The 14,543-nt window shown below is 39.9% G+C and overlaps 1 protein-coding gene across 2 annotated transcripts in view; it reads right to left on the reverse strand.

The window, feature by feature from the left end:
• Positions 1-14,543, reverse strand: part of IDE (insulin degrading enzyme) — a 113,180-nt gene that overhangs the window by 75,203 nt on the left and 23,434 nt on the right. For both annotated transcript variants that reach the window (XM_023509573.1, XM_003783702.3), the window contains exons 2-3: positions 6,207-6,391; positions 4,752-4,959 (exon numbers count right to left, since the gene is read on the reverse strand). In XM_023509573.1, coding sequence (XP_023365341.1) covers positions 4,752-4,959; positions 6,207-6,391 — 393 coding nt within the window. The remainder of the gene's footprint in view (positions 1-4,751; positions 4,960-6,206; positions 6,392-14,543) is intronic.

A 14,543-nucleotide genomic window follows, 5' to 3' on the forward strand; every position in this document is an offset into this window, starting at 1 on the left:
GTCATTGTTGTTTGGCGGGTCCGGGCTGGGGATTCAAACCCGCCACCTTAGGTGTACGTGGCTGGCGCCTTAGCCGGTTGAGCTATAGGCACCAAGCCTGGATATTTGCTTTTCCATTCTTGTGATACTTTACTGAGAAGAATATGTTTCAACTCCATCCAAGCTAATAGAAAAGATGTGAAGTTATCATCTTTTTTATGGCTGAAAAGTATTCCATGGTATGCATATATCACAATTTGTTAATCCATTCTTGAATTAATGGGCATTTAGGTTGTTTCCACGCCTTGGTGATTGTAAATTGAGCGGCAATAAACCATCTAGTGCATATGTTCTTAAGATAAAATGATTTTTTTTCTTCTGGGTAGAAGAAAGATGCCGAATAGTGGGAATGCAGGGTCAAATGGCAGATGCAATTTGAGTTGAGCATTCTCCATACTTCCTTCCAAAAAGGCTGTATTAGTTTGCCATCCCCCAACAGTGTAAAGTGTTCTCCTCTCTCCAGCCACATCAGCACCTGCAACTTCGGGATTTTGTGATGTGGGCTAATCTTACTGGAGTTAGGGGATATCTCAGGATAATTCTGATTGCATTTCTCTAATGATTAATAATGATGAGGATTTTTTCGTATGTCTGTTAGCCATTTGTCTGTCTTCCTCAGAAGAGGTTCTGTTCATGCCTCTTGTTCAGTGATAGACAGACTGTTAGCTCTTTTTGTCGATTAATTTGAGTTCTCTAGAGATTCTAGTTCAAAGCCTTTGTCAGATTCGTAATATGCAAATATTTTTTCCCTTTCTGAAGGTTGTCTATTTGCTCTGATTGTTGTGTTCTTAGTTGTGCGGAAACTTTTGAGCTTAATTAAGTGCCATTTGTTAATTTTTGTTGCTGCTGCAACTGCCACAGAAGTCTTCTTCATAAAATCTTTCCCCAGGCTGACATCTTCAAGAGTTTTTTCCAAACCTTCTTCTAAGATTTTAATTGTTTCCTGCCTTAGATTTAAATCTTTTATCCATCTTGAATCAATTTTTGTGAGTGGTGAAAAGTGCAGGTCCAGTTTCAGTCCTTTACCTGTGGTTATCCAGTTTTCCCAGCACCATTTATTAAATAAGGATTCTTTTCCCCAGTGTATGCTTTTGTTGGGTTTGTCAAACATCAGATGGCTATAAGAGACTGATATCATCTCTTAGCTTTCTATTCGGTTCCAAATAGCTGTATCTCTATTTTTGTGTCAATATCATGCTGTTTTGATCACTGTGGACTTGTGATATAGCCTAAAGTGTGGTAGGGTGATGCCTCTAGATTTTTTTTATTAGTAAGAATTGCCTTGGCTATAACCAACTTTTAAAAGGCTGAATTTGAAGCCGGGCATGGTGGCTCATGCCTGTAATCCTAGCACTTTGGGAGGCTGACGCTACTGGATTGCTTGAGCTCAGGAGTTCAAGACCAGCGCTGAGCATAGTGGCTCATGCCTGTAATTCCAGCACTCTGGGAGGACAAGGTGGGCAGATTGCCTGAGCTGACTGGTTTGAGACCAGACTAAACAAGAGCCAGACCTCGTCTCTAAAAATTGTTGGGCATTGTGGCAGGCACCTGTAGTCCCAGCTGCTTGGGAGGCTAAGACAAGAGAATCGCTTGACCCCAAGAGTTTGTGGTTGCTGTGAGCTATGACACCACAGCACTCTACCAAGGGCAACAAAGTGAGACTTTGTCTCAGAAAAATAATAAGAGTAATAGGATCGGCATGGTGGCTCACGCCTGCAATCCCAACACTCTGGGAGGCCAAAACAGGTGGATTGTCACCTGAGCTCATAGGTTCGAGACCAGCCTGAGCCAGAGTGAGACTGCATCGCTAAAAATAGCTGGGCCAATGTTGTGGTAGGCGCCTGTAGTCCCAGCCACTTGGGCGTTGGAGGCAAGAGAATCGCTTACGCCCATGAGTTTGAGGTTACTGTGCACTATGACGCCCTAGCACTCTATCAAGGGTGATAAAGTAAGACGCTGTGTCAAAAAAATATATAATAATGAAATAAAAAATAAAAATAGAAAAACTAGCTGGGCATTGTGGTAAGCACCTGTAGTCCACGCTACTTGAGGCTGGGGGAAGAAGATCTCTTGAGCCCAGGAGTTTAAGGTTGCTGTAAGCTATGATGCCATGGCACTCTACCCAAAGTGACAGGGTGAGACTCTATCTCAAAAAAGGGGGGGGGCTTAATTTGAACATTTCTTTCTTCTTACTGAGAAAAACAAACTCTAATTAGCAGGAAAAAAATAACACAGTGAGAAATTTAAGGTATGACATAGTAGTCTGACTAAACCATGATTATGGGCTTTTATGAAGTATTAAAAGAAAGAGACTGTTAATTTTTAATAAGCAGTGATTCAACAAATAACATAGTATGTAACTTTAACATAAGTCACCAATAAGCCTGTCTTGAGGCTATTCTTTAAGAGTACCAAGGTTTAACTAAAATACCTTTCATTAATACATTAACACTCCTATATCAGGTTGCAATTTAAGTCAAATTTCATGTACTAATTCCTCTTAAGAAACATTATATCCCACCTTATAAGAACAAAACTCAGAATTCAGATGAAGCCAAGAGAGGAGGCTCTAAATGGGACTATTCAGTGGACTATTGAATCAATAAACATCTCAGTTACTACACCTCACAGTCCAGTTGTTGAGTCAATTATTACTTGATGTTTAAGTAAATGAATATGATACTATGCTAAGTACTTTACACATACCAGTCCAAAGTGAAATTCCATCTATCTGGAATCTATAATCAAAGATGTATGGAAACAGAGAATTTCTGGACATGTAACCTATTACCTATCTCAATACACCTAGGCTAGGAAAAGTACCTAATAGCAACATACCAAAGCTGGATGGGCCCAGACTAAGGGTCATGTTTATAGCACAGTTTTTAAAATGATGTGTTTATTCAAGTGAGTTATTCTGAGCAAGCAGCAGACATCCTCCATCATATATCTATTATGTGAACATCTGTTGCAGCATTTGTAGAGCAGGAAATGAAATTCAGTATATGATCCCAGGGAACTCATTAATGGAAGTCATCTGGGAATACATATAAATAGATGATTATACCTCAAAGCTGCTGCCTAAAGACAGCAACATAAGATAGAATAAGTAAGAAGGTGCCTACTCTGACCCAGCCACATATCCTAAACTCATGCCTTTGCCCTGTTAATTTTTAAAAATATAATAAATATTAGTAAGCAAATGAAGCTGAAAATTACTAAAACTACAAAGTCAGACTTCATTACAGTCCCATCAAAAAGCTATAGAACTACTCCTTGGTAACAGAGAAAACTATAAAAATTAACCAAGGATAAATTACACTTTGAATATTGAATCAAAATCACCAATTCAACAACAATTAGAAATTAAATTGGCCTAATGGAATTTACTCCAGAAAATGCTTTCAAATATCCCCAGGGTTAAAATAGTAAGTCAAAACATTCTATACCCACTAAGTATCTTTGAGAAGCAAGAAAGTGAAGGAGAACAGAGTATTTTTAAGGTCTAGGATTCTGGAAGAAGAAGTATGTTTGCAAAGAGATCTATGACACTATCAAAGTTTACTCTTCATAGCATGCTTAACAGGTAACACCAGTTAGAACGGGAAAAGCCAGTAAGAATTTATAAGTTGGGCGGTGCCCATAGCTCAGTGGTTAGGGCACCAGCCACATACACTGGGGCTAGAGGGTTTGAAGCCAGCTCAGGCCTGCTAAACAACAACGACAACTACAACAACCAAAAAACAGGTAGGTGTTGTGGCAAGCAACTGTAGTCCTATCTACTCGGGAGGGTGAGGTAAGAGAATCATTTGAGCCCAAGAGCTGGAGGTTGCTGTGAGCTGTGATGCCACAGCTTTCTACCAGTGGTAAGAAAGTGAGACTCTGTCTCAAAAAATAAAAAAATAAATAATAATTTATAGGGTGGTGCCTGTGGCTTAGTGGGTAGGGCGCTGACCCCATATACCGAGAGTGGCAGGTTCGAACCCGGCCCCAGCTAAACTGCAACAAAAAATAGCTGGGCATTGTGGCAGGCACCTGCAGTCCCAGCTACCTTGGGAGGCTGAGGCAAGAGAATCGCCTAAACCCAGGAGTTGGAGGTTGCTGTGAGCTGTGATACCACAGCACTCTACCAAGGATGATAAAGTGAGATTCTGTCTCTAAAAAAATAAAGAACTTATAAGTCAATAAAATGTTTTGCTGGGCTTGTAATATTTTGCCAGGTGGCTCATGCCTATAATCCTAGCACTCTGGGAGGCTAAGGCAGGTGGATCATTTGAGCTCAGCCTGAAAGAGAGTGAGACTCTGTCTCTAAAAATATCCAGGCACTGAGCTGGGCACCTATAGTGCAAGCTACTTGGGAAGTTGAGGCAAGAGAACCACTTGAGCCCAGGAGTATGAGGCTGCTGTGAGCTGTGATGCCATGGCACTTTACCAATGGTGACAAAAAGAAACTCTGCCTCAAAAAAAAAAAATAATAATAATAATATTTTGTAGGCCTGAAGACAGATTGAAAGTCATGTCATTATTTTTCCTTTGCAAAAGGAAATGCAAATATATGACATCATTCATTATTTCTTTTTTATAAAACACACGGAAAAATACTGGTGAGTTAAAACCATAAAGCTGTGAAGCTATCTTTGTAAAAATAATACTATTATTATAAATGTGGTAAGAACACAAAATTGGATAATTGGTGAGGTCTTCAACATTACCTGTCAAGGGCACCTTCCAGATGTTCATGGGAAACATCAAAATAGTAATTGGTATGCTCTCCACTAGTAAAGGCATTTGAACTTCCTGCATGCTCACTGAGAAACTGGCTGTATTCATTTTCTTTAGGGTATTTCTTTGTTCCCAAAAAAAGCATATGTTCACAAAAATGACTTAACCCAGCAATATTTGGAGGATCTGACAATGAACCTGAAAGAGAAAATATATACATAGTGAATCATTTTTTTTATGTTCAGCGCTAGTAAACACAGATGAATTACAGATGACTTACAATTCTTGTTAGCATGACAACTCCAACCATACGATCAGAGAAAGAAATGGTATTATTTAGAAAGGTATACCAGTAGGCAGAAGACCTAGTCTCTGCTTTTGATATTTAATAGCTGGTAACCTCAGGCAGATTACTTAATTTCCTGACCATTTATTTCCTCACACACTAGTGGGAAGGAAAAAGTCAAAATCATCATTTTATAAACACTAGAATTTTCTTGTCATTGTTTTACTTTTTTGCAGAAGAACATATAACATAGTGCTAAGAGCATGGGTTTGAGGGTCAGCAGCTCTTCTAGCTGTGAAACTAGGCACAGTACTTTATCTTGCCTGAGTCACTAATTCTTTATATACCTCTTTTAGAGAGCTGTATGAGTACAAATTAGCTGATACTTGCAAAGCACTCTGCACTGTGGTAGGCAATAGTTATTTGTTCAATATTACCTTACTTTTTCAATTCTAAAATGTCATTGAGTTAAATAAAAGCTTTTCTAAGAGAAAAAAAGAAACAGCACCTCACTAATTGTATACATAGGTAAGAAGGAACCTGATTAAGTGACATTAAATATGGAAGAAATATGTACATAAGAATCTATGAAATATGCTAGTAAGTGTACAAAAGTGAAAAATCACAACTGTTTTGAGACAGAGTCTCAAGCTGTCACCCTGGGTAGAGTGCCCTGCCGTCACGGCTCACAGCAACCTCAAACTCTCGGGCTTAAGTAATTCTCTTGCCTCAGCCTCCCAAGTAGCTGGGACTACAGGCATCTGCCACAAAGCCCGGCTATTTTTTTGTTGCTGTTGTCATTGCTATTTAGCTGGCCAGGGCTGGGTTTGAACCCACCAGCCTGGGTGTATGGGGCCGGCACCCAATCCACTAGGCTGTGGGTGCCACCCAAAATCACAACTATTTTATTGAAGAAGATGGGAATGAATTTTCTTTTGGCTACGTCACCTGAGGTGGGAACATAATAAGATGCCTTTAGTAAGTGTGATTATTATTTGACTTGGACAATTTTAGTTTACCAATAGCTATATGTGGTACAAATGATAAGGCACATTAAACTCTAAACTATCAGGTCTTCATTTGCATTCACACAGAAAGTTTTAGTAAATGTCAGCAATAGGCCAATGAACAAAGCTTAATTCAAAATTTTAAACTGTACCTATGTGTACATCAAGTGCTGCTGATGACTTATCCGTGGTGGGATCACTGATGAGAAGTACTTTGATACCATTGGCCAGCTCTAGCCCACGGTATTCTCGCTTATCTTCAGGAGATTTAATAATGTGATTTCCTATTCTCTTGATAGCTGGATTATTCATTTTGCTGTAAGTCTTTTTTTGGAAACTGAAAAGAAAAAATTAATGGTTTATGACTGGTATTTTTTAAAAGACAAAGAATAACATCAAGTAAACCCATAACAACATTATCGTTAGATAATAAAATGCCTGGAGGAAACTTTTTATAGCCTATCTACAGGCTATAGCCTTTTTATAGGCTCTTACCCCTAAGTCCTTCAGAAAATTTTTTTTTTTTTTTTTTTTTTTTTTTTTTGAGACAGAGCCTCAAGCTGTCCCCCTGGGTAGAGTGCCATGGCATTACAGCTCACAGCAACCTCCAACTCCCGGGCTCAAGCGAGTCTCCTGCCTCCGCCTCCCAAGTAGCTGGGACTACAGGCGCCCGCCACAACGCCTGGCCATTTTTTGGTTGCAGCCGTCATTGTTGTTTGGCGGGTCCGGGCTGGGGACTCGAACCCGCCACCTTAGGTGTACGTGGCTGGCGCCTTAGCCGGTTGAGCTATAGGCGCCGAGCCGAAAAATTTTAACCACATTGTTTTTGTGGAGCCATATTTGTACTGAGAAGAACACACAGAAGGGCATGAGAGATGGGGTGGGCTGGGCCATGGAGCTGTTGAGTGTGCTGACTTAGAATAGAGTTTTCTTACACATATTTCAGAGGCATCTGTTAGAGTGAGGTGATAATTATTACTGGGTCAGCCAAAACATTGCTCAACCTGATGATATTTAAAAATAGAGCAGATCTGGAACTCAGGGGTCTAGTAAGCACATACTCAGAACATAAGAAACAATACCTGCTGAGGAACAAGCCTGCAAAGTTCTAACACAAGAGACCTGGGCTGCCCTACAATGGCAACAAAAGGAAATCAAACAAACAATTTGATGGTAAGGACCCCAAGTAGTTTCTATAATTTGCTTTAAGAGTTGAATGCCAGCACAGGAGATGTTAAATAAATTCTCTTAAAAGGGCAGCCTTCTTTCTTATCTAAGAAGTCTAGAGTTACAGTAATAGGAAAAGACTACCAACACACAGAATACCATAGGGGTACTGTTGATATTAGTTAGTGAAGGAGTCTCTGAAAATCTAGGGTAGGAAAGTTTTTTGAGAGTAAGGTAGACGTTACTTTTGTCTATACTGAGGGTTGCTTAAGACAAAAACTGAACCTGTTATTATTGGCGGGTTAAAACACCACTCAGATAAACCCCCAAAACATATTTGAAACTAAAGAGAAAAAATAAGCCTGTGCTTATGACCTGGAAGAAAAAAGTAGATCTGACTATTCCTTAAAGATTGATAGATATTAAGATTTAAAGGCAAATAACATGGGGCTGTAATAGGCACACAATTATATTAAGTATTTTTTATGTTAAAAACCTCCAAAAATTGGGTGGTGCCTGTGGCTCAGTGAGTAGGGTGCCAGCCCCATATACAGAGAGTGGCGAGTTCAAACCCAGCCCCGGCCAAACTACAACAAAAAAATAGCTGGGTATTGTGGCGGATGACTGTGGTCCTGGCTACTCGGGAGGCTGAGGCAAGAGAATCGCCTAAGCCCAGGAGTTGGAGGTTGCTGTGAGCTGTGATGCCACAGCACTCTATCAAGGGCAACAAAATGAGACTCTGTCTCTAAAAAAAAGTAAACCTCCAGAGATTAAGAGAGAGAAAAGTCTACTTCGCAGGGCCAGGCGCAGTGGCTCACGCCTGTAATCCCAGCACTTGGGAGGCCTAGGTTGGTGGATTGCCTGAGTTCACAGGTTCGAGACCAGCCTAAGCCAAAGTGAGACGTCATTTCTAAAAATAGCCGGGAGTTGTGGTGGGCGCCTGTCATCACAACTAGTTGGGAGGCTGAAGCAAGAGGATCTCTTAAACTCAAGAGTTGGAGGTGTTGTGAGCTGTGATGTCACAGTACTTTGCCAAGGGCTACAAAGCGAGACTTTGTCTCAGAAAAAAAAAAAGTTTACTTTGCTTGTACGAGAATACCTTCTTCTCTGAAATCATCTACAGGTATTCTTCTAATCTGAATAACAATTGATAAACCAAAGAGGTTTGCTACTATTAGTACTATCCCCTAGGTCTTCTATTGAAGGTAGAATATTTAGGACTTATTTGTTATTTATTTATTTTTGGATATTTAGGATTTTAAAGATCAGTATTATAGGTCATACCAATACTAAACATATAATATTGTTTCTTTTCTCTCTTTTTTTTTTTTTTTACTTTTGGGCTTGAGTAATCCTCTTGCCTCAGCCTCCTGAGTAGCTGAACAAACACTACAGGAGTGTGTCACCTCAGCTAATTTCTCTATTTTCAGTAGAGACAGTCTCGCTCTTGCCCAGGCTTGTCTTGAACTCCTGAGCTCAAGCAATCCACCCACCCGGACTCCAAGAGTGCTGGGATTATAGGCATGAGCCACCTCACTCGGCCTGATTTTTAAATATCACACACTGATTTACACAGATAGTGCTCATGGTCTTGCTTTGTTTATAGTAAAAATAATTGCTTGAAAAACAAAGCATAAAATAGTAACATTTGGGGGCTATGAGGCCTCCACTGGAAAATTCAAAAGCAATTTTCAAGTGACAAGTCATTAATTCTTTTCTACATCATTAACCTTAAGCCATTTAGGTTCAATGGCAAAGAAATGAAAATAAGTGTAAAGTCTAAAAAAATGGTGTTTTGTGGTTAAAAATAAATAATAATTCTCAGCATGACAGGAAATGGCCTATTTAAGACTCCAAAGAGGGCCACAGGCACCTCTGATAGCAGTCCTGGTTAAGGTATTTCCCAAGGGACAGTCAATATTTAGACTACATCAAAGCCTTCAGCATGTACACAGTTTGTTTCAAAAACCTTAAGTTTAATATTAAATTCCCATTTAAAAAAATGAGTCCCAATTCAGTAACAATATAATGCTAAATAAGCCATGAGGCATCCATCCTCCTTTAAGAGCCCCAGCAAACAGGACAGCATTAAAAGGTTGCAGGAACGGCTTGGCGCCTGTGGCTCAAGTGGCTAAGGCACCAGCCACATACACCCAAGGTGGTGGGTTTGAATCCAGCCCAGACCCGCCAAACAACAATGATGGCTGCAACCAAAAAATAGCCGGGCGTTGTGGCAGGCGCCTGTGGTCCCAGCTTCTTGGGAGGCTGAGGCAGGAGACTCGCTTGAGCCCAGGAGTTGGAGGTTCCTGTGAGCTGTGATGCCATGGCATTCTACCCAGGGGGACAGCTTGAGGCTCTGTCTCAAAAAAAAAAGGCTGCAGGAAGAGCTCAGTGGGCACCAAAGAGAATGCCTAAACTCTCCCTTCAGCAAGGCTCTACTAGGAGGAGGAAGGGAGTTGGGCTTCCAGTGACGACTGATTCCACTAGGTGGGAGCAAAAGCAAAAGGCTATTTTGGTTCAGCTGCCACTGTTTATAACCAACTCCTTCCTCAGTGTGTGCCCCTGCTAGTTTGATTTAGGGACATCAGGGATTACAAATGATTAAAGTATAATGATGATGATGAAGCGCTAAAAGTTGTGTCCAAACCACAACTGCAGTAAGGAGACGAAATATAGTTCATGTTAGTAGTATAAACTTCTTGTTCTGCAGGAGGTTAAAAACTCTATTATATAGGTAACCATCTCAACTAAAGACTACATTCTGGACTTTTTAGGGTTTCAACTTCCCTTGCCTAGATTTTCATTTTCTTAGACAAAATAACAGAGAGTACGATGTAGATAGACAGAATAGTAAAAGATTGAGAATTCTGACACAGCAAGAACTATTTATAAGTGACCAGAGTTCATGACAGGCATGGATATAACTTATTTGGACACTTGAGTTGGTCCTGGTGTGGCTGAAAGTAAAGAGATGAATTTATTCTATAAGTCACAGATAAAAATTAGTTCAGCTACTTTTAGATATTTGTACAAGGGATCAAGAACAGCTATTAATTTCCAAGCTGGCAATGCTCCCAAATCAAAACGATTTTTTGAGGAAGTAAAAGAACTAAAAAATCAATAGCAGTATTTTCAAACAAGACCCGTTCCCAGCAATCTACAGGCAAACTAGCTTTACCTACAGAATATCTACCAACACTTCCCACAACAATTTGATTCTTACCTTCAGAGAACTGAAGGAAATGACTCGGAACTGCTCCTCCTCTGATGAATTCATCAACAGATTGCCTGTCTCTGTATTTATAATACTCACTTGTCTATCCACCTCACTCCCTCATTAGCATAAGTCCTTCAGTAATTTTATTTATTGCCAATGTTCTCCAATAAGCAAGCATTCTGACATTTTTGATGACAAACGAGTGCTCACTCAAATACTTTCTAAACATTTATTTGATATTTTTAACCTGTCAAAGTCAGAATTCTAGGAGCAATAAAATTACTTTGAATTTTAGGGATATTATCATACATTGGAAACGTCAAAAGGCAGCAAGAACTGTCTGTTTTCAGCATTCTGATCAATGGGAGAAATGATTAGTAACTACAACACACTTTCTAATTTTGTTCAGAATTTAACATGACTGTAATCTCAGAAAGTAAAAGCTAAAAGAGTCATTTTTTGTTACCTAGTCCTTTGTAGTTCATAGAATGGCAGCACTGGCTCCCTTTGGAGCTTGTTAAAAATGCAAAATATCAGAACCCATCAGGGACCTATTGAGCCATAATCCACATTTTTAAAAAGACCTCCAGGTGGACTAGTCCCCTCACCTTCCCTATAAGGAAACTGAAGCTCAAGCAGCTTAAATCAGTTGCCCAAGATCCTACCATATAAATTCACAACTCCCAGTCCTATGTCCGGTATCACCCTCCATATCCAAACAAACATTTAAGAAGACTTATTAAGGTCCAGACACCGCACGACGCATGTTGACTACAGAAATAAGTACACCATAGCCCTGTTCTGAAGGAATCCAGGCTAGTGACAGAATCAGAAAGGACAACAGGTCATTATATTTTAAGTGCAATGACAAAGTGTCCCTGGGGGCACTATAAGAGTAATGAAAGGGGTGCACCTGACCCTGTCTCGGCGGGGAGAGGGGTGAGCAAGAAGCATGCCAAATAAAAGGCAAGAGGAGTACCTGAGCAATTAGAAAAAGAATGAGGACTGTCATGAAAAAACAAGTAGACTGATATTAGGTATAATCAGAACCTCCACTTAAAGATTGTGCTTAAGACATGTGAAGTCCTAAATATCAGGACTTTGATTTGCAAAAAACAAATTCCCAAATAGAATGTCATTTCCATATTCCCTATCAAGAGCAAATTTTATTATGCAAATAATCTTTTATTTAGATGACCTTTTACAGCCTTTTCCTCATATCTCTTTAAGTGTTTCAAAGCCTATGTAACAGTAGATTGGAAAGTTTTACTTTATCTTTCTCTCCCTCCTCTTCCCTAGATCCCTCTCACAAATTTAAAAGATAGACCCAAGGTGAATCACACCTGTTATCCTAGCACTCTGGGAGGTCGAAGCCAGAGAATCTTCTTAGCTCAGGAGTTCAAGACCAGCCTGAGTAAGAGCAAGACTTCGTCTCTACTATAAACAGAAAAATTAGGGTGTTGTGGCGGTGCCTGTACTCCCAGGTATTTGGGAGGCTGAAGCAAGAGGATCACTTGAGCCCAAAGAGTTTGAAGTTGCTGTGAGCAATAATGCCACAGCACTCAATCCCAGGGCAACTGAGCAAGACTCTGCCATAAATAAATAAATAAAATAGAAAAATAAGCCAGGTGTTGTGGTGGTACCTGTTGTCCCAGCTACTACAGAGGCTGAGGCAAGAGGATTGTTCAAACCCAGGAGTGTGAGGTTGTTGTGAGCTAGACTGACATTATGGCACTCTAGTGTGGGCAACAAAACAACAGCAACAACAATGGGCAGCACTCATAGCTTAGTGGGTAGCGGATTGGCCACATACACCCATGCTGGCGGGTTTGAACCCAGCCTGGGCCAGCTAAATGGCAATGACAACTGCAACAAAAAAAATAGCCAGGCATTGTGGCAGGCGCCTGTGGTCCCAGCTACTCGGGAGGCTGAGGCAAGAGAATTACTTAAGCCCGAGAGTTTGAGGTTGCTGTGAGCTATGATGCCACAGTACTCTACCAGGGGTAAAATGTGAGACTCTATTTCAAAAAAAATAAAAAAAAAAATAGACTCAGATTTAGAAATAACCCATAAACCTAAAAAATTGTGTGATCATCCTAATAATGAACTACCAATCAAAGCCTCCCTTGTACAGAATCCACCCACCCACTCTCAAAACTCTAAGTGAAAACCAAGGCCTATGGCACTGTACATGAAGAGAAGCAGCCCAGAAAGAAAATGCCTGGAATCAGAATCTCACCAGAAAACACAGCAGTTACCCCATAGAAGGCAGAAGTAAACAGAAAGATGTCAAGGTAGTGCTGGGATGAGCCCTAGGATGCCGCAATATATTAACTGTACTTAAGACTACATATTTCCAAGTACTATTCATTAATGTTACTTGAACTAAAAAAACATGTCTCAGAGGGGGCAGCGACTGCGGCTCAAAGGAATAGGGGGCCAGCCCCATATGCTGGAGGTGAATTACTTAAGCCCAAGAGTTTGAGGTTTAAGCCCAGCCCCAGCCAAAAACAGGAAAAAAAAAAAACAAAACAAAAAACCATGTCTCAGAGAACCAGCTACCTATGGCTCTACAGCAGTGGTTCTTAACCTTCCTAATGCTGTGGCCCTTTAATATAGTTCCTGTGGGTCGCAACCACAGGTTGAGAACCACTGCTCTAACAGTTACAGGGACAGGGATACCTCACTTCGTACACAAGTGAGATTATAAAGTTGTGTATAAAACAAAATCCTGTCAGGTCAATCTTACTGCTCAGGAGAGCAGTTCTAACTCCTTGTCCTAGACCTCTTGGAAGAAGTTTATAATCAAGCAATGAACCTTTAAAATGAATTAAGGTGGTGGCAATGTAAAAGAATCCTACAGCAATATTGTTTTAGAGATAAATGCTTTTGCATATTTTGTTTTAGTTCTGGTACACATAGATCAATGGTTAATTCAAAAAGTAACTTTTTTAAGGTTTACACAAACAAAACCTCCATTTTATACCTCTTGCCACACAGTGAACTATAGAAAAAGGAAAAAAAATCATAAAATAATCATAAAAAAATCATAAAAACATAGAAAGTTTCTTACAGATGTAGCTTAAGGACCAAAGGTGTCTCACAAGCATCCAAGTTCCACATGAAGTTTTCAGGCTGTTACTTAATGTGGGATAGATGCTACTGTACAAAACCAATCCTAAAAATCATTCTCTTTATCTTTTAAAAAAGCGTATTTATATGCTTTATAAATTGCTCATTTAATGTTTCCAATCTAAGTGGCTGGTCACAATAGCTGTTCATAGTCAGCCTCAACCCCAGATGAAAAACAAAAGGTTGGTGGTTTAATGGCTTGCCCAAGGGCGGCCACACAGCTGATATGTGGTAAAGCTGGAACTACAGAAAAGGAAGCGTGGGAAGGGGAGGGGCAGAAGGCGGTATGAAGGAAATCATATTTAACATGTGGCTTTCTTCCAACTCCTGGTTACCGTCCTCACAATCCTTTCCGCACCCCATGTATCTTCCCTTACAATCACAAATAACAACAACCAGGAAACAAAAATTAAACTAGGTCAAAATAAATGCTCCAAGGAAAATTTTCAATTTTTTACTCCTTCCTCTCCATATAAAACAGTAGGAGTGGAGGAGCCTGAAAGTATGCTTCTAATCTGCCAAAGGAGTCCCTGAGCTGAGAATCACTATACATTGTCTATAAAAAGGAAAATATATGGCAGGATTAAATGTATAGAGGTAAAATAAAGAGAGATTGTACAGCACTGTCTTATGTGTGAAAGGAAAATGAAAATAATAATCACAGTAGATATGGTTATTGGCATATTTTTCAAAAATGTACATTAAATCACATAAAAAGGGAAAAAGGAGAAAAATCATAATTATCTTGGTAAATGCAGGAAAGTATTGAAATTCAATAATCATTCATACCTTTTTTTTTAATCAGCAAACTACAATCAAAAGGGAAGAAATGTCTTCATTTTAAAAAGAATATCTAGGCTCAGCACCTGTGGCTCAAGTGGCTAAGGCACCAGCCACATACACCTAAAGTGGCAGGTTCGAATCCAGCCCGGGCCCGCCAAACAACAATGATGGCTGCAAGCAAAAAATATCC

Source organism: Otolemur garnettii, unplaced genomic scaffold (assembly GCF_000181295.1).
Source record: "Otolemur garnettii isolate 467f Iridium unplaced genomic scaffold, OtoGar3 scaffold00008, whole genome shotgun sequence".
In the NCBI taxonomy this organism is placed as follows: domain Eukaryota; kingdom Metazoa; phylum Chordata; class Mammalia; order Primates; family Galagidae; genus Otolemur; species Otolemur garnettii.